The sequence below is a fragment of the Odontesthes bonariensis genome, chromosome 19 (genome assembly GCF_027942865.1).
Source record: "Odontesthes bonariensis isolate fOdoBon6 chromosome 19, fOdoBon6.hap1, whole genome shotgun sequence".
Lineage (NCBI taxonomy): Eukaryota > Metazoa > Chordata > Actinopteri > Atheriniformes > Atherinopsidae > Odontesthes > Odontesthes bonariensis.
Window position 1 is genome coordinate 15,024,284 of NC_134524.1, and position 18,059 is coordinate 15,042,342.

General features: G+C 40.0%; 2 protein-coding genes across 7 annotated transcripts in view; one reads left to right on the plus strand and one right to left on the minus strand.

Annotated features, from left to right (window-relative positions):
* pcxb (pyruvate carboxylase b) overlaps window positions 1-18,059 on the minus strand; it is a 305,729-nt gene that overhangs the window by 98,211 nt on the left and 189,459 nt on the right. The window lies entirely within an intron of this gene.
* The window catches only part of LOC142368425 (leucine-rich repeat and fibronectin type-III domain-containing protein 4), a 38,255-nt gene that overhangs the window by 15,276 nt on the left and 4,920 nt on the right, over window positions 1-18,059 (plus strand). For all 6 annotated transcript variants that reach the window (XM_075450580.1, XM_075450582.1, XM_075450584.1 and 3 more), the window contains 5 exons: window positions 4,389-4,991; window positions 5,125-5,287; window positions 7,036-7,206; window positions 7,622-7,783; window positions 8,392-9,114. In XM_075450580.1, coding sequence (XP_075306695.1) covers window positions 4,415-4,991; window positions 5,125-5,287; window positions 7,036-7,206; window positions 7,622-7,783; window positions 8,392-9,114 — 1,796 coding nt within the window. In that variant the 5' untranslated portion in view covers window positions 4,389-4,414. The remainder of the gene's footprint in view (window positions 1-4,388; window positions 4,992-5,124; window positions 5,288-7,035; window positions 7,207-7,621; window positions 7,784-8,391; window positions 9,115-18,059) is intronic.

Sequence of the window (18,059 nt, forward strand, 5' to 3'; positions counted from 1 at the left end):
ATCTTATATACTGCCTCCTTTTTTTCTCTTCGATACGGGAAGTAGGTTTGAGCAAAATACTGCTAGCTGGTGCATTTGTGAAGAAAAACTGGAAGACAAATGCATGCTAGACAAGCAAGGTAGTTAGTCAATCCTTACTATACAAAGTGAATGTAGATACTGCACCAGCCAGTTGTAGTTATGGTGGACGCACACACAGTATTGCACCTTTATGCTGTATCAGTACAGTCGGTAAGATGAGAATCTATTGATCTTGAGGGGGAAATTCTAGTGTTGCATCAGCACATTGAACAGAGCACAGAGGCAGGGAAAGATAAGGTAAAGAAAGATAAAATTAAGAGTTTTAAAACTTTTACACGACACCCAAGAGCATTGGAGATGAGTATGACTGTAGCCAAAAGCATCTTCCGCTAGTGATGCAGTTTTATATGAGCTTAAAAACTGAAAATAATAACGGAAGATTTGCAGAAGTAATGAGGCAGTGATGTAGTCAATTTATATGCAATTGGATAGCTGTGTAAGAAACTGATGAGAGTAGGATACAGGGACTGGTTCTAAAAAAAGTGTTGTTCAATTAATCAAGCTTTTTATCACAAGTGCCAACCACATGCCCTTTTGAATTTTGGGATGGGTAATCTTTAGATTCTGATAACAATTTACAAGCTAATATTTTAATGGAAAAGTCAAAGTTCATGTTTTTACTACAATGTAGGAGAAAAATCTTAATCAAAGTGATTTAAATTGAATTCTGATTACGTGTACAGGCATAAAATATCACATGAAATTCAAAATAAATACAAGATATTGTAAAGAAAGTTTAGCTCAGCATGTTGGATACCAATTTAATACATGCCGATGCTGGACTGGGTTTTGCTGATGTCTAGTATTACACCTGCCACTGTTACATGCCCCAACTTTACCACACACTTTACATTAATTAAGAAACAAAGGAAGTATAAAAGAAAAAAAAGATCAAATTTTTCAATTGGAGGCAGTAATGAAATGCCAAATTACAGTCGCAATTTGTTTCCCTGAAACTGTGGAAAAAAGGAAGCCTTGCTATGCAAAGTGACACTCCTAACAAATACTCCTTATGAAAATCATTTACTTGTATGATAGCCATTGTGAGGAGAAACTAAAAGGAGACAATGAGGGAGGAGATCATGAAGGGCGAGACTAAAAGAAAGAGCAAAAGGGTGAGTTAAAATGAATTGGACAGACTGCAATCTATCTCTCTGGGTCAGATCGATCAGCAAGTGAAGGGATCGGTTACATCCAACTTTCTGTGAGAGCGCATAAGAAAGCTTCAATACTGCACTGCTCCAGTTGCAAATGAGATCCCCTCCCTAATAGGTGAAAAGCAAGAGATGAAGGGGAGAGAGATGCATAAGTGAGGGAGAGTGAGGAAGAAGTAAGGGAGAAAAATGATTGTATCTGAAAATCAAGAGATACAGCAGATTGGGAGGAAAGATAGATGAGGAAGTTAGATAAATGAAGGCAGAGAGGGCAAAAAAATGAGGGAGGAGCATGTGTTTGAGACTGGCAACTTACTGGGGAGAACACAGCAAATTCACGTGTGGTAGCATGTGGGGGGGTGCGTGCACATCAATGCAGAATGTGTGACTAAAAGAAGGAGCACGAGAGGCAAGGAGACATGGAGGTCAGCAGCAGAGTCAGCAAGCGACAGAGAGACAAAAAGATGGAGGGGTGGAAAAGAGGGGGGGAAAGATGGTGAGGAAGACTTGTGACTGATAACATTGTCGTACTCAGGTTGCCTCAAGGGCAGAAAAAGGCTGAGGAAAAAAGAAAGGGTGAATGAGGCATAAAGAAAAGAGACCTGGAAATTTACAGTGCAGCCAGAGGCACAATGGGTTCTAAGATGGAGGGCAAGCCAGGATGAAGAGACAGGAAAGACAGAAAAACAGGAACTGCAGGTAGAGGGATGGAAGGCAGAAAAAAATAAAAATCAGGAGTATGAGGAGAGAAGTGTAAGAGTTGAGTGTGAGTAGACATGACTCCAACACAAAGTTGTGAGGGTTTTCAACAAGAAGGAAGAGGAAAAAAGTGGAAATTCAAGGAAAAGTTAAAGAAAAATAAGATATAGCAGGAGGGTTTTTCATGGGTGAAAGAGTAAGAAAGAGAAGGGCGGAGACAGAGTTAAGATGGCGTGAAAAAGGAAAATAATGACAAAGAACAAATAAAGGAGTAGGGACACAGAGGATGGAGAGCACTAACAAGTAAAGTCAGCTGTCTGATCAGCGACCATGAACGAAGTACTGGGTAAGCTGGACTTAAAGGAGAAGTTTTTTTTTAGGTTTTTTTTTTAAACCTGGACCTTATTTCTTGGATAAAATACACCCATCTACTCACCCACTGATAACAGTTTGGTGAAAGTCGGCGTCCTTCGGAAGATATTTATATTACTCGAGATCCGCATATATCCATATAACGGGAGAGAACAGGGCATAGACAATACAGCCTCTAAACAAGGCATTATCTGTCTTTATTTCACCAATATTTTAAGCCGAATGAATGAATGAATGAACGCATACTATTGCACTGTTAGCTGATAGCTGCCATGTTGTTGTTATCCGGGGCTATCGGGGGGGCTTATGGGAGCTTTATACACACGTGTCGAGTGGGATGACTCTTAGTATGCACAGGGGGCTTTGACTTCCAATATCAACTTATCAACTGCCCTGATGACTGGCTGTCACCACAAGTATTTGTGCCTTTGATCCAGGCAGGCAGGCAGGCATGCAGGCGTGTGTGTATGTAAAATATATATAAACAGATGGCACCAGACATAAGGAAATAACTGGTACCTTTGGTAAGATGGTATGCATATTTTTCTTTAAAAGATACATAGGTCTCGGAAGTCATACAGAGTCACGAAGCAAAAAGCAAATCGAGTTATACTGCATTTGTTTTCACATATTTGAATCATTGCCTTCCATCATTCCACTGAATGGGAATACAGAGAAAAGACTTTTGGTCATCCCACCAAACCAAACTGTATTTTTTCCACCTTAATAACCAACTTTCCATTGGTTCAAAGTTTTACCCAAATATGCATTTCATAGGGAAATGCATCACATTAAAAAAAAGAAACCATTCATTGGAGCTCAAAGTAATCCTTATGTAATCTATTCCCATCTAACTGCGATACTGCTTATTTCATTCCCCCTCTTTGCTTTAAGTAAGAACTTTTAGGAGCCTGAGATAAAGACGTAAAATCATTTCAGCAGCTAGGGTTGTTATCTTCGTTTTTTTTCCCCCTCCCTAATCGCTTCAAGTGTAAGGTTCAAAAATGGGACATCGTAGCCTCAGCTAATACAGAGCTCACATTTCGAGAGCAGACCACAGCATGCAGAGAAAGGAGGAGAATATAAAATGTTGCTTTTCATATCAAAACTGCTTCAAAGGAGATAGTTGGTAAACCATTTCTAGTTTCACGCAGAAAAGAGCACAGTTAGGGTGTAATGGAAACCATTAAGTAGCAATTTGTGTCAACCTGAAGAGTCCGCATGATGTATGGTTATGCTGGGTCGTTATTCAAAGTATTTGGTTTCAGGTACTCTACTGTATGTCAGTGTGTAATCGCCACGCTTCCTGCTCCAAACAGCCCCACCTCGAAATATCGCAGAGACATTCGTATGTCTGACTCACCATCTCATCTTTCACCACAACTATGACCGTTACCAACGATCCTCGTCACACTCCCTGTATCTAGGTAACAGTTGCTATAACAACTGTAATGCATGCCAATCAGTGGCAGTGACTCATTTTTCATACCATATCACATAGTTACTAATTGTGTGTTCACTGGCATTTCTCCATGTCTGAGACTTACAACAGGATCCTTGTATTAGGTTTACCGCACCATCCCTACTGAGGCCGACACTGGGCTTTACTTGTCTATTGGAATCAAGGAGGAAAGGCTTGTGACCCAATTTGACCCACAGTCTTACGAAAGCATACTATATAACACTTGTCTAAACCTTCATAGACGTTTCTAGGTAACTGTTACCATGGGGACTGGCTGTTTTCAGTCTTCTGGGATGTTGTTGCTAGGCAATGAGCTGGTCTCGAGATGCGTGCCTCTGAGGGTAAAGTATCTGTTAGAGTTGCAGTAATAAATTATGTATTGTATTATCATTTCTAAATATGGATTTCTTTTGCTACTGGATGGTGAACCAAGTGGGCATTAGTGCAGAGTGAGACTCACACAAGCATGTATGTGTGCAGAACAAGCCTAGTCAAAGTAGGTGGAAGACAGGAAACCAGACACAAATGGACACTTCAGATGTTTCTTATTATACAATGTCAGATCAGTAGCCAAGGTTAAAAGCTGATTTTGGTTCATTTTGTCCTCCTTTTCTCTTTAGGTCTGTGGATAGCCAGGCCTTCTACCATGCCTGTCCCCCCACCCCTCAATTCCCAAAGAAAAACACACCTGCCCCACACTCACCTCCGCCCTGAGCAAAGAGCAGAGGGCTCCACCCTCTTCCCTCCATCCATCCTCTCTTTCTCTCTTCTCCCCCCACTTCTCATTTCATCTTTGCCCTCCTTATCCCATCTAATCCACTGCGCCTGCCCAGGGGTTACAAAGAGAACCCTTCCAGACTCCGTCACATTCCCGGTGTTTCACTGGCTGACTCTGGTCACATGCTGCCTGCTGCCTTCTCTGATCGGAGCTGGGGAGACGTGGGGTGTCGTCTCGGCCTGTCCTTTCCACTGCGTGTGTCGAAACCTTTCTGAATCACTCAGCACGCTCTGCGCTGACAAGGGCCTCCTGTTCGTCCCGCCGCATGTTGACCGGCGCACAGTCGAGCTGCGACTGGCTGACAACTTTATTACTGAAGTGAGTGGGAAAGACTTTGTCAACATGACTGGATTGGTTGATTTGACTCTGTCAAGGAACACTATCCATGTAATACGACCAATGGCCTTCGCTGACCTGGAGAGTTTGCGCTCCTTGCATCTAGATGGTGAGCAGCAACATTTTTTGGGGGGGATAACCACTGTCCTGCTGATCTAAAATGTTCAGACAACAATTCAACTGGTAAACTATTTCATCAGTTGAATATGATGGTATAATCTTTGTTTTATGTTTGTCTCAAGGTAACCGCTTGACAACACTTGGACCCAGGGACCTTGCAGGTTTGGTCAACCTGCAACATCTGATTGTCAACAACAACCAGCTGGTTAAAGTTTCAGTCCAAACTTTTGACGACTTCTTGCTGACCTTAGAGGACCTTGACATGTCTTACAATAATCTCAGAAGGTACACACTCCCCTTTGTTATAATCAACCACACACATTGGGACCTGACACTGTTCTGCTTTGTTAAGTAAAAACACTAAAACTAGATTTTCTTTGTGCTCAGGTCTCAGTCTCAGATGTGTGCCCCAGATACACAACTCGGCTCTAAAATTCTCAAAGCACAATGGCAACAGCTTGTATGAATTTGTTTGAGTCAGCAAAGATAATTAAGTTACCCAGGAGAAAACTGCTGAGGCTAGAAGAAGTGGATTGAAGGCGGAAGAAATTCAATCAAATTCAACGCGGCTCTAATTTTGTTTGACTTAAATTTAGTTAAGATTGCATGAAGGCATCTCTAAACTCCCTCCTCTGTGGGTGTATAGTTCTATAACTAATGTATATAGTTCATACTTTATCCTACTGAATTTCAGTCTTCTTTATGAAGGGCAAAGAAAATGTTTACAGCTTCACAGTTCTTCTGAACTAAATAATCAGACTGATCCATAATCAGCCTCTGTTCCCACATCTCCTCTTCATAGTGGCATACCACTAGATGCTGATGTTTTCAGCAGTATTCGTCTGTTCTGATTAACATGTTTCAATTGTTTCCTCAACTCGAGCACATTGGCCTCTCCCCAGCTTTCACCAAACTTCAAGAGAAGTGCAGAGTGATGCACAGATTAGCAACCAACTGACCTTTGTTGCGAGTTACTGAGGCGGCTTCAGAGTTTCCATGAGTCTGGGTGATAGATTCTTATCCTGGTAAAAATGCTCAGCCATGGAAACGTGTTAAGTCATGCAGGAACTGTCTAAGGCCTGGTTTATACAGGTGGAAGGCTTACTTGGTAAACATTACATGCTGTACAATGTTAGATTTGTTCCTTTGTTCTTCATGTCTTTGCTTTCTGGCACACTGGCACTAAATGGGAACTGACAAGTAGATTTTTACTAAATAAAAGAACTAGCAGTGTTCCACTTTACACTGGCTAAATATAATGCAACTGTTAAGCATACAAATCCTATTAAAATGGGTAAACAGCAAAATAAAAAGTACCCTAAGCAACAATTTAGATAACATGAAAGAGGGTTCCTTGTGCTACAAAACCTTGCTCATTAACTTGTCACTTAAAACACATGATTTAAAACTGTCAAACATTTAAAAAAAAACACAAAATGCAAATAAATTAAATAGAGAACAAAGGTGTAATCAATTAGCAATATAAATTAATGTTCTTTCATATTCAAAATAACCTACACTGCTTCCATAACCAATTGGTTAAATCACTTGGGAGCAATATCAAAATGCAATTTGATTACACCTGTGACCAACTCTAAATAAATGCTTCATATTGTCCTGTTTTGTGAGTCTCACTTCGCTGTAACTGATCTGAAATGCTGAATATCTCAATGACATCAGCAAAGGGTCACAGATAGGAATCTTGAAACCTAGAAAAATTAAAGGACTGAGAGGTCAGTTAAACATTTGTTGTCAGTCACCCAAAAAAAAAAAGGATTTGCTTATTCCTGCTCCTTGCAGTGAACTTTGGCTGACTAAATAGTGGTTCAGTATTTTGATCTTTAAAGCAGGTTAGCGTCTTACACTGCATCAGTGTACCCACCATCTGAGGAGTGAAGTCGTCTTCACGACTATATTTCAATAGAAATTCCCTCCTGCCTTTGCTCTTCAGTGAGCATATGATCATGGTGGAGTTTACCATTAAAATGAATCTCATTAGTTATTCCAAATAAAGTTTCATTTTAATCCCACAGGGTACCATGGGAGTCCATTCAGAACATGGCAAGTCTACACACTCTTAACCTGGACCATAATCTAATAGACCACATAGCGGAAGGAGTCTTTGGAGAACTTTATAAGCTTGCACGGCTGGATATGACCTCCAACAGGCTCCGTACTCTTCCTCCTGATCCGTTCTTTGCAAGGTAGCTTTTTTTTTTTTTTTGTCTTCTCAGCAGTGACTTGGCATTGGTGAACTTGTACACAAATATTCTGAGATTTATAAGCTAAAACTAAAGTGTTGTCTTATTTGAGACAAAGATTTGTTTCAGTGTTTTCATTTAGGTTGAAAGTCAAAAACAACTTACAATTTCAGGTTAGATTTTGGGTTTAATAATTCCTTCAACTTCATTTTTCAGCATTAGTTTCCACATTAATGTAATTTCATATTCGAAATCTAACCCACACTGCTCCAATAACCAACTGGTTAAGTCAGCTGTAATTCTGGTCACATGTTCTTTATTTTCATCCCAGGATTTTAGATTTGAACAACCTTTAATTACATTGAAATGTGTCATCTAATAATTTCAGTGGACTGATTCCTGTTACTTCTGCTGTTAGGTCTCAAACGGGTGCCATAAGTCCCACACCCTACAATGCTGTCATAAGCTTAAATTTTGGAGGGAACCCGCTCCACTGTAATTGTGAGCTGCTATGGTTAAGGCGGCTTATCAGAGGAGATGATATGGAGACCTGTGCCACTCCTCCTCATCTGGCTGGAAGGTAAGATTTACTTGTTCAGTGGTTTATTTCTCATCCTTCTAACAGGAAAGGTCATCTTGCGTTAATAAAGAATAAGAGTGAACAGTGCCCCAAGTCTAATAAAATGTACATACGTATCTCAACAACACAGTTTCAAGGTTAATCTCGCCTGCAAGTTCTTACTCCAGACCTTTTACTAAGTATAAACCCCATTCACGGAACCACATTTTTAATACTGGAATGGAATTGCATGTGCAATAATCAAACCAAGTGAAAACTTGTAGGCTACAAGGATTTGTGTTATCAGTGTTTATTCTAATATCTAAAACCATCTCTCTTCCACAATACGTCTGATCTAAATCTGTAGTCAAAATACGCAGAGAAAAGAAAGACTGAGGAGGAAAATGAACATTAATCACTTTTTCTCTTGTTCTGCTCAGAGGATTGTTTAGAAGTATCTTAATGTACATTGTTCAGTCTGTCAGGGGTTACTGAATTTTACCTTATTTGGACAAAAGCACCTCCATCTTTAAGTTAATATCTAAGAATCTGTTACACCCACCTTTGAGGAAAAGAGCATTCCCTTTCACTGTTTCATTAGTTTCCCAATCCTTCCTTCTGTTCCTTAGGTATTTCTGGTCGATTCCTGAGGAGGAGTTTACTTGTGAGCCGCCACTCATCACTCGTCACACCCACAAGCTGTGGGTGCTTGAGGGCCAGCGGGCCACACTGAAATGCCGTGCCATTGGAGATCCTGAGCCAGTTGTCCACTGGGTTTCACCAGATGACAGGATTGTTGCAAACTCATCCCGAACCAGTTCTTTCAGCAATGGGACCTTGGATATTTTGGTAACTGTTGCCCGGGATGATGGGGCATACACATGTATTGCAATAAATGCAGCAGGTGAAGCAACTGCCACTGTGGACCTGAAAATAATTCCGCTGCCTCACCGTGGTGGGGTCAGTGGAAACACTGGGGGTAACGCCAAAAACAACAGGAACGTGACCAATGGAATTTTACGAACTGATCCAGGCTCATCAGATATCAGCACAGGGAAAAATGGGATTAACAACGGTGCAGGACATGGAGGAGAGATAGTGGATGGGAAAAGAGAAAATGGAGCAATCGATGAAGGTGACAACAGAAGGGGCTCAGATGGGGAAGAGGCTGATGGAGGAATCATGGAGGACGATGATGGGGAAGAGGAGGAAGGCAGGATGGTTGGAGTACAGAGAGTGACGTCAACCTCGGCCCAGATCCAATGGGATTTAGGGCATTTGTCTGAAGCTTATGCTGTCTGGATGTATCAGATACAATACAACTGCACCGCCGATGAGACCCTTATCTACAGGTCAGTCAAACTTAATTTTACACTTTCAACATGATGCAGACAATTGTAGGCTTTCAACATTTTCAATTTACTGTTAGTTTAAAAGTAGCTTCGATACTTGACCACAGGTCATCTATTTCCTCGATATCCCAAACAGGGGTAATTTTTCTCAGCGTCACCCTTTCAAAAAGGTCAAATCTTTTCTCATGAAAAACCCTTTAAATATTTATCCATTACAACATGACACTTCTGCTGTGAAACTGTTCTTCTTGTGCATGGACAAGCACATAGCTCGAGGGAAGGATGAATGGGAACATAGATGAAGGGATCGAGAGGCAGAGGTACTTAATAATTTATCTCCGTCACTGTGTGACAAACCCTACAGGTGAGCAGTCAGTGCATATGAACAAGTGCACAACCGGATTACTAAATGGATGAAAATTGTGAAATACAAGAAAACTCGCCTCTGAAAAGAAGGGATTTTTTTTTAAATTTATTGTGCCTTGAAACAGGAAAGTCTATAGAAGCATGCATTTGGCTACACAAATCCTGTCGTGAACATTAGATGTGACAACTTTAATCACTTCATGTAACAATATTATAACAAATATGAATCTTGAAAAACTTAAATTTTCAGCCTAATTCATCTTTGGTTTGAGTTTTGGCAATTCATTCACAACTAAAGTAGGGGGAAATGAATTTGAAGATCATGTACACTGCATTCAATAATGTTTTGATTTCATTAGCCAAGATCAAATCACAATTTATGTGAATTAATATGATATTGATATTCCATTATTTCAATGCTTTAATTATCATCCAAATCGCTACATCACAACCTTCCTCTGAAAACAGGAGAAGTATTCATCAGTAAGCAGAGGGTAGGTTTTTTTGGAGGGAGCATGTGAAAAATTTATTTAGATGCCAGGAAAAATGCTTGAAAGCTTTACGAACGAGAAGCAAACAAGTAGAAGGAAGATGAAAGCAGTCTCAGAATTTGACATAGCTTAACATTCTGCTTATACCATGTAGCTCTGATACTCCTACAAATCTTTACAAACCAACACTCTAAACCTTAAGAGAATGACTAGGAGAAACAAAGTCTGAATAAGGATGAAGAGGAAATATGTTTAACAGAGTTGGAAATGGTAAAGGAGTCGCATCCTTAAACATATTACAGTTTAGATTCAGTTGGGTGTACTTACATACACAATACTACTGCCACATTCAAGAATTATGTCCATACACATTTCAGGTTTATTGTCTCTAAATATACAAGCACAGCTAATGAAATATTTATGAGTTGAGGTCATTGCTACAGCAAAACAGTGGCTGAAACAGTGTAAGAAGGATGGAAATAGAGGATGTGGGTGGGTTGAGCAGGGACTTCCCTCATGGCATTTGTGTTTTTTCTTATTTCATTTGGCACTAATATGGGCTTTCATTGCTGTTTCCCTAAGGTGTTGTAAAGGAGGCATTAAGCTGTAAGTGGTAGTGAGAAGGGTTGAGGGGAGGAAGGAACACAGAAGTAGAGTTGACAGGGAATATGAAAAAGTGGATGGCTGCAATCAGAAGGGAAGATTATGGGAGAATTTTTAGATGAGAAAGAAACCTCTGAGATCTTTGGAGGTGGAGGAAAGGGACTCCGGGAGAAGATCGAGCTAGGATATGGGTCCTTTCCAAATAAATCTAGGAAAGATTGTGATGAGGTAGGGATGGGTGAAAGAAGACAGATTGACAGAAAGTAAGTTGAGAAAGGGTTGAGGTGAGGCTTTACAGGACAAATCAGAAAGGGAGGGTAGATATTTTAATCCATCACGGAAATAAAGTAATACAAAACAGAAAAAAATGAGTACATATACCAGGATATGTTAGGAAGAGGAGAGGGAGGTATGAGGACTGATGTAATGCAAAAAGAGAGATGGAAGAGAATTTAGCAGAAATTTGAGAAACCTGAGAGGCATGTGAAGCAGTTAAAAAACAAACAAAAAAAACTAAAACTGAGGAATCATGTGACAGACAGCAGGAAGTTGACAAAATGGAGACAATGTGCAATGTGATGAAAGCCCTGTAGCAAAGAGCTCCACTGATGGGTGGCTGAGAGCATGGAGGTAAAAAGGTGTCCTATGGAAATGCCACATGAAAATGAATGAGAGCAGATTATGTGCAGTCCCATGACACATTTGTGGAAATGAGACAAAAAAAACTAAAAAAACAATTAAATGATCGAATTAAACGAGCTGAATGAGATCTCGGTTCCCATGCCAATCAGCTGAGTAATTATTTTACATAATATACACTATTAAAGGGAGTTGGCTTCCTATTTAATGGTATAAAGTAAAGGTGTGTTATCTTTAGAGAAAAAGGATTAAATCATATTCTCATACGTTTTGAGAGACTAAAAGGGGACGCTCTGTTAATGAATATCTTTGACAAATTTGCATTAAAAACTGAAGACTGAGTGAGACAAAAAATATTTTTGTCTAACAAAGCTTTTGTATCAGAATGCTTGAATTCTACAGATCTTTCCAACCAGCCATCAAGTGTAGCAACATGTTTAAGATAGTCCAAAGCAACCCAATTCTGCTAATTAAATCTTTATGCTTAAAGTTTATACTTCAGAAACCATTAGCAACAAAATATTGTCCTTCCAGATTCATTATCATGGTTTAAAAAAAAACAAAACAGTTAAATAGAAGCGAATAATATCTCTTGGAGTGCTCATAAAGTCAGAGTGCGACATTCTTCTCTCATTTACATTCTGCATTACAGATGCTAATGCTACAGCTAGATGCTCTGGTCTCATACAGGCTTTTTGACGTGATGGTTCTCCTTTCTTATCAACTTTTCCACTCAGGGATGCCAAACTGGTATAAATTCCACAAAATGGAGGGCATCTTAAGGGAATAATATGTCTTCAATTCCTATTTTCCCAAGCTGAATTTAGCACTTAAAGGTAGGGTAGGAGATCCGGGATTTTGAGTCCAGCGAAGCTGCATTTTGAAAATACACAGGTAAAAAGTCCCAACCCTTTTCTTCACTTTCCCCCCGAAGGCACGCCTCTAGAGTACATGAACGCGCACGAGCACGAAGGTGCACGAGCGCTGTTCTGACAGCAAGCATCGATCGTTGCCGTATTTAGTATTTAGTTTATGCTAACTATACGTTTAATAATGCTAGGTGCTAGCCAAGCTGGCTCTAGTTTAGCTTCCTGCCAAGCTTCTGGACGCGTAATTCGTTCACGGAGCAGGGTACGCGCACAGGGGGAAGGAGGGGGAGGGAGGAGCAGATTGCAGTTTGATAGACGGCATCAGAATCCAATCATTGTGAACGGTCCGTTCACAATGATTGGATACTGTTTTTCCTAGATTGTACGTTCTAGAGGCCACTAAAACTTTTCATATTAATGTCAAAACTTTTAATTAATTGGTTGCAATGGGGGTGTGAAGAGTATTTCAAGCAATATGTAAAAAAATGTTCCAGAAAAAGATCCCCTACCCCACCTTTAAAGGGTTAAATATCACGTCAAAAATAAATCTTAGGACCAGGTTTAAAGAAACTGCAGCTGTAGAAGAAATTAAGACTCAACTGTGCAGCTCGAAGGAAAAATAAATAAATGCTAAGACACAAAATGGGAGACACAAAATGGGAGAAAAAAGGAGATGAGAGATGGCAAAACACTGAGACAAGCTGACCAACATCTCACGGGATATATTTAAGTTCAGTCAAGAGGGAGTAGGCAATTGTTATTTGACTAAACTGGACAAATCACAACCAAAACAGGTAGGGCTGTTTCAGAGCTGTATGACGAAGTCAGTTGCCATTTTAAAGGCAGAATAAAATGATAAAGCTTTAAATGAAACTATAATGTGAAACACAAAGTTGAACCATGAGAACAGGCTAAGGGCTTTGAAATAAAAAAATATTCTCAGGACAGATCAAGAGAAAATCAAATAGAACAGAATTTAAAATAAAGTACACCACCCATGCTTTCAGGACTGTTCTGTACAGCTGATCACATCATCATCATGTAAGTGTCAACAGCAATACTGCACCACCTGGCAACTAAAAAAAAAAAAACAAGTCAAACAAATGGAGCCTAGCATATGAATTCAAATCTGGAGACCCACATGAGTGAGATTTCAAGACGTTGACACTAGATTTGTATTCACATTGTGTTGTTGTTGCTGCTGCTGCTTTATGTCTGCTTTGGCAGGTGGAGAAAACATCAGCCCAGTTGAACAGAGCTGAAGATGTAGAGAGACAGAATGACAGGGAGAAAACAGAGGATTTAAGAATGGAAGGCAAGGGAACAACAAAACATGCAGCTAGTCTGACAAATGATAAAACATGAACATAGTTGTAGAGACGGCACAAAAGCAGAGCACATTGCACGACTGTAAGATTGATTCATTTTTAAAGGTCAGTTGCCAGACAACACCAGTCTCCATTTTAGCATGGCTCATCTGATGCTGATGGCATCTGTGGCGTTGCCAGGTGGGACACACCATTCTCCACGTGGTGTCTGCTGGGCACAGCTCAACCCATCACTCTTAGCTCCCACAGTAATATCACCAAAGTATCCTTTTCCTGGAGCTTTGCCACAATGCTGTAGTGCCACACACGGTGGTCCTTGATCAACTAATGAGTAGCCAAAAGATTTGCTGTTTAATCACAATTCTGGCATGTATCTCACACTCATAGCTACAATCTCTCTGAGGGATGAGGAAGTTGACTGTAATGAGGCAGAATCCATAAAGAACTATCTTTAAGAAGAATGTGCATTCATTCGGTTTTGTTTGCTATATTCAACAACGTTTCATTCTGCTATGCATAAGGGTAGAAGATGAAGGTTTAACTGTACGATTACCACAGATCATATGGTCAACTGCCTTAATCAGAAGAAAATTGTTCTTTGTGAAGCATGTACAAGATTCCGTGGTGGTTACTCAGAAATATGTTGATTCGTTGTTGGTGGTGGTGGTATTGAACAACCTGCTTAAAATGACAATTTCCTTGTTATTCTGTCCATGATGTACAAACAGAAGGTAGACAATACCAGCCACAAAATTCCCAATAGTATTGAATAAGCCCCTCTCTGCATGGCAAAAAGCAACCTAACATGAAGATCACAGTACATTTCAGCACTCAGAGCTTCACAACAACACTGTGTTGCAGTTGTATTTCATAAGAAAATCATCACATTTTACAGTAGGTGTCACTGATCCAACCACTTCATGTATGAATCATATAGATTCTGGATCATGTAAGCTGCAGTCTGGGCTTTTTGTTGTGCTCATGTTTTCACATATAGGTATCTTTCATAAACGATAATTGGAAAATAAGATATGAATCATTGATATGTAAGAACTGGGTAGATGTGTTAACATTTGCACATGTTAGACGCAAAAGTTTATTAGGGTTAAATATCCAGTTATGTATGCAGGCCGCTTATAGCTTTGACAATTTTCACAACTAGCCTCACCACAACAGGATTAACTTCCTTGCGGGAAACTCAAAATGCTACATTTGGCACAGAAAGGGAATGGAAACCAGAACAATCACAGGGAGGATCACACAGTGGAGGAAGTTAGAGCAAGAATCATGTAGAGTTTAAGAAATAATGAGAATAATGATAGTGGAGACTATGGGGCGCGCAATTATAAAGAGCAGGGAGAAAGGCTGACATTCACAGGAAATGGGCATGCTGAGAAGTAGACTGTGAAAAAAAAAGTGGCTAATGAGTCACAGGAGGAGAGGGAATTGAAAGGAATATAACCTGAAAATTAGGTGAATGGTAATACACATTTGCTGCTGCTAATTATAAAGCGGGATTGACTAATATTTGACAGAGTACTAAGCTGGGACATTGACACATTCCAACAAACTCTTGTATCCAGTATACACCATCTCTCCCCAACTGGTTTAATCAAATATCATGGGATGCTTTCAGTTTCTGTCATGTCATATATGGCTCTTTGTATCGTTACATTTGATCTTAGTGGGAAATCGGATATGAGCCTCCTATATTAGCCTGGTATGAGCCTGGAAACCAGTACAAGAAATCACAAGAAACAAGATAAGTGCATCTGCTGAGGCAGCGATAGATAAGGATGTGAGGAGAGATAACAGTAGGACAGAGCAAAAGTATGCAGAGAAAGATGAAAGGAAGACAAAAGGAGCCAAGCAGTCAAGAAGATGGATGTAAAGAAAGGAAGGGCAGAGTTAAAAAACAGGGTTGAGAGTTGCAGGGTTGAGTCCCCATGGGAAGAGGTAATTAAGTGTCAAACTATGTCGTCAATAAATGTGTCAGCTCAGATCAGAGGCATAAGAAGGAGGGAAGAGATAAAGGGTCAGCACGTACTCAATATACTTGTCATTAATTTATACTGGAGGATCAGAGAAAGGCAGAGAGGGAAGGATGCCACTCAATGAAGAGTGGTTAAATTAAAATGAGAAGAAAAGGAAAAAGAATGACGAAGAGACAAGAACCAGGGTATCAGGGAGGAGGATGGTGGTCAGGAAGGAGGATGGTGAGAGAGTGAACAACTAAATCAGGCAGTGTGGTAGGAAAAGAAAAAGTGTCAGGCCAAATGACAATAAATTAATTGAGGACCAGATTAAGAAAAAACAAAAGACAGAAGGTGGTATTAAACTCAATCTGGAACAGAGGGGTAGGGGGGCTGGATTGACAGATAAAGGAAAATAGAAAAGAAAATTGAAGGAGACAACAAACGAGACAGTAAACAGTCTATCAAATAGAGACCAAAAAGGAGGAAAGGGTAAATGGACAAAGGAAGTAACATGGGGAAAAGAAAATGGGAGCAGCATAGATGTCAGCCAGAGGAGGAGATAATTGCTTTGTTGTTACTTCGACTTTCTTTCTCCTCCCTCTCTTCTGTGCCCAGTCTTGTCTGGTGTCAGACCACCAGACCTGGTAGCACAGACAGAGGGGAGGAAGACGAGAGGCAGCAAGATTAACAAAACATAAGTGGGCACCCTCTGTTTTTATTTTCTTGTTAATCTTGCCGTCTCTTGTCAGAAGAGGAGACTGGATGGCAGTGTTCCTTCCACTATCACTCTATTCCTCTCTCCTATTTCCCCCCTTGGGTTCTAATAACACTCATTTATGTGTCACCAGCTTGAACAAAGCACTCCCTTGTCTATTCTACTTTCCTTCTGCATCTGTGTATGCCTTTGTAGGGTTTAGCCATAATTAGAAGCACAGACACACACACTCTTTGTACGTTCGGAGGCAGTGAAAAATGCTAAAGTCCGACAGCAAAACAGCATCACCAAAACAAGTTGGTCACTTTATTTGATTTCACGCCAGTACTCTAAGACATGCACACACAAGTCTCAAGAACACCATGTTTAAGGTGAATATCATTTAATACGGCAATGATGTGTATGCACACAACATGGCTAACTATGAATACAAAAGCATAATGCAGTGAGTGGTGAGAAATAAGCACGTGTTTGTGAATATGATGAAGGATTCTATGTATAGCTTAGTGAATTTGTCTATTTCTCTTGCTGCTGGCATAGATGGGGAAAAAAAAACAACTAGAAAGGTAATGCAGTCTCATGAGGGACAAAGCAGAGGGGAGATGGTGACACAGGGGTGTGATGAAGAGAGGGCCGATGACAAATAAATAGAGAGGCGGCGGGGAAAGAATCAGGAAGGCGTGGGGGTGCCTAAAAAAGAAACGATAGAGAGGAAGGTTGATGGTAGACATGAAGAGGAGGAGTGACCTTGGATGGTAAATCATGCTACATGGTTACTGCTCAGGCTAATAGAGACACAGCACAGACACTGAAAAGAAGAGAGGCTGGGAGGTCATGAAGAGCCCAGTGAGGATTGTCAGAGGATTTGCAGCGAGTACAGCAGATAGTCTCAAGAAAAAAAAAAAAGAGAACATCAAAGGAAAAGCATACTTAAAAAGGTGAAGGGATGTGCAGAGTGAAACAAGAAAACTTAAGATGCAAGTCATGTGATAAAAGACGCCAAGGAACAAAAGGAGTGCACCACTGCAGATTTTCGTGCACACAGTAATGCACACAAGATTATGACCACAATCTGAAACGCTGAGGAAATGAAGAGAACAGAAAGGACACGAAGAACCAGTATATATTTATATTTACCAAAGTACAAGAAAAAAGACAAATATAACCCCGTCTTTCAAATAAATTACTCCCAACAGTGCTGGTCAAGTCTCTTAGTGTTGCAGGATCTGTCTATTATACGTGTGCTGCATCTTGGGCCGTTCATACTGAAAATCTTATTAAGCACCCACTGCCTTTATCACTGAAAGGGACAACTCACAATCCTATGGTGTGACTGCCTGCCCAAAAGTGTTTCATTTGAGTTTTCTACCCTGACATTTTTGATAAAAACGACTTCTTTTTTTCTCTTGAAACGTTTTTCAATTTCAGTTAAAAGAATGAGCTGATCTTCACTGTAGGATGATCAAGACTGCAGCTTCACATTCAAATCTGAGCTTTTTGCTCCAATTTGGCCTTCCTAGTATATTTGGTGTTCACATCGCATAGCTCCCTGATACTTTTAAAAATAAGTTTTTTCTAAGGGAAGGCATTAGTTGAAGGAACTAATTCATCTATTCATAGTTAGAATGGGTGCCAGTTTTCTCAGGGGCATTATGGCAAATTGACTTCCTACTTTTTTCGGATTTAACAAGACAGTGTTTTAATATAAATATTTCTTTGAAAATATAGGAGGGAAACAGAGGAAAATGAAGCCGTGAAAAGAGGTCATGAGTAATTCTTGTGTGGATATTGCAAGAATATATACCTTCACTGAATTTTTGAGCTCATTAATGAGCTTTTGCCATGGTAACATAGACCTGGATCCCAAGTTTCTTCCGTCAACTTAACTGGTAAATTTTTGACCGTGTTAGAAAACATCTATAGCAACCTAATGATCACCAAATAAGGAAGATTTTAAT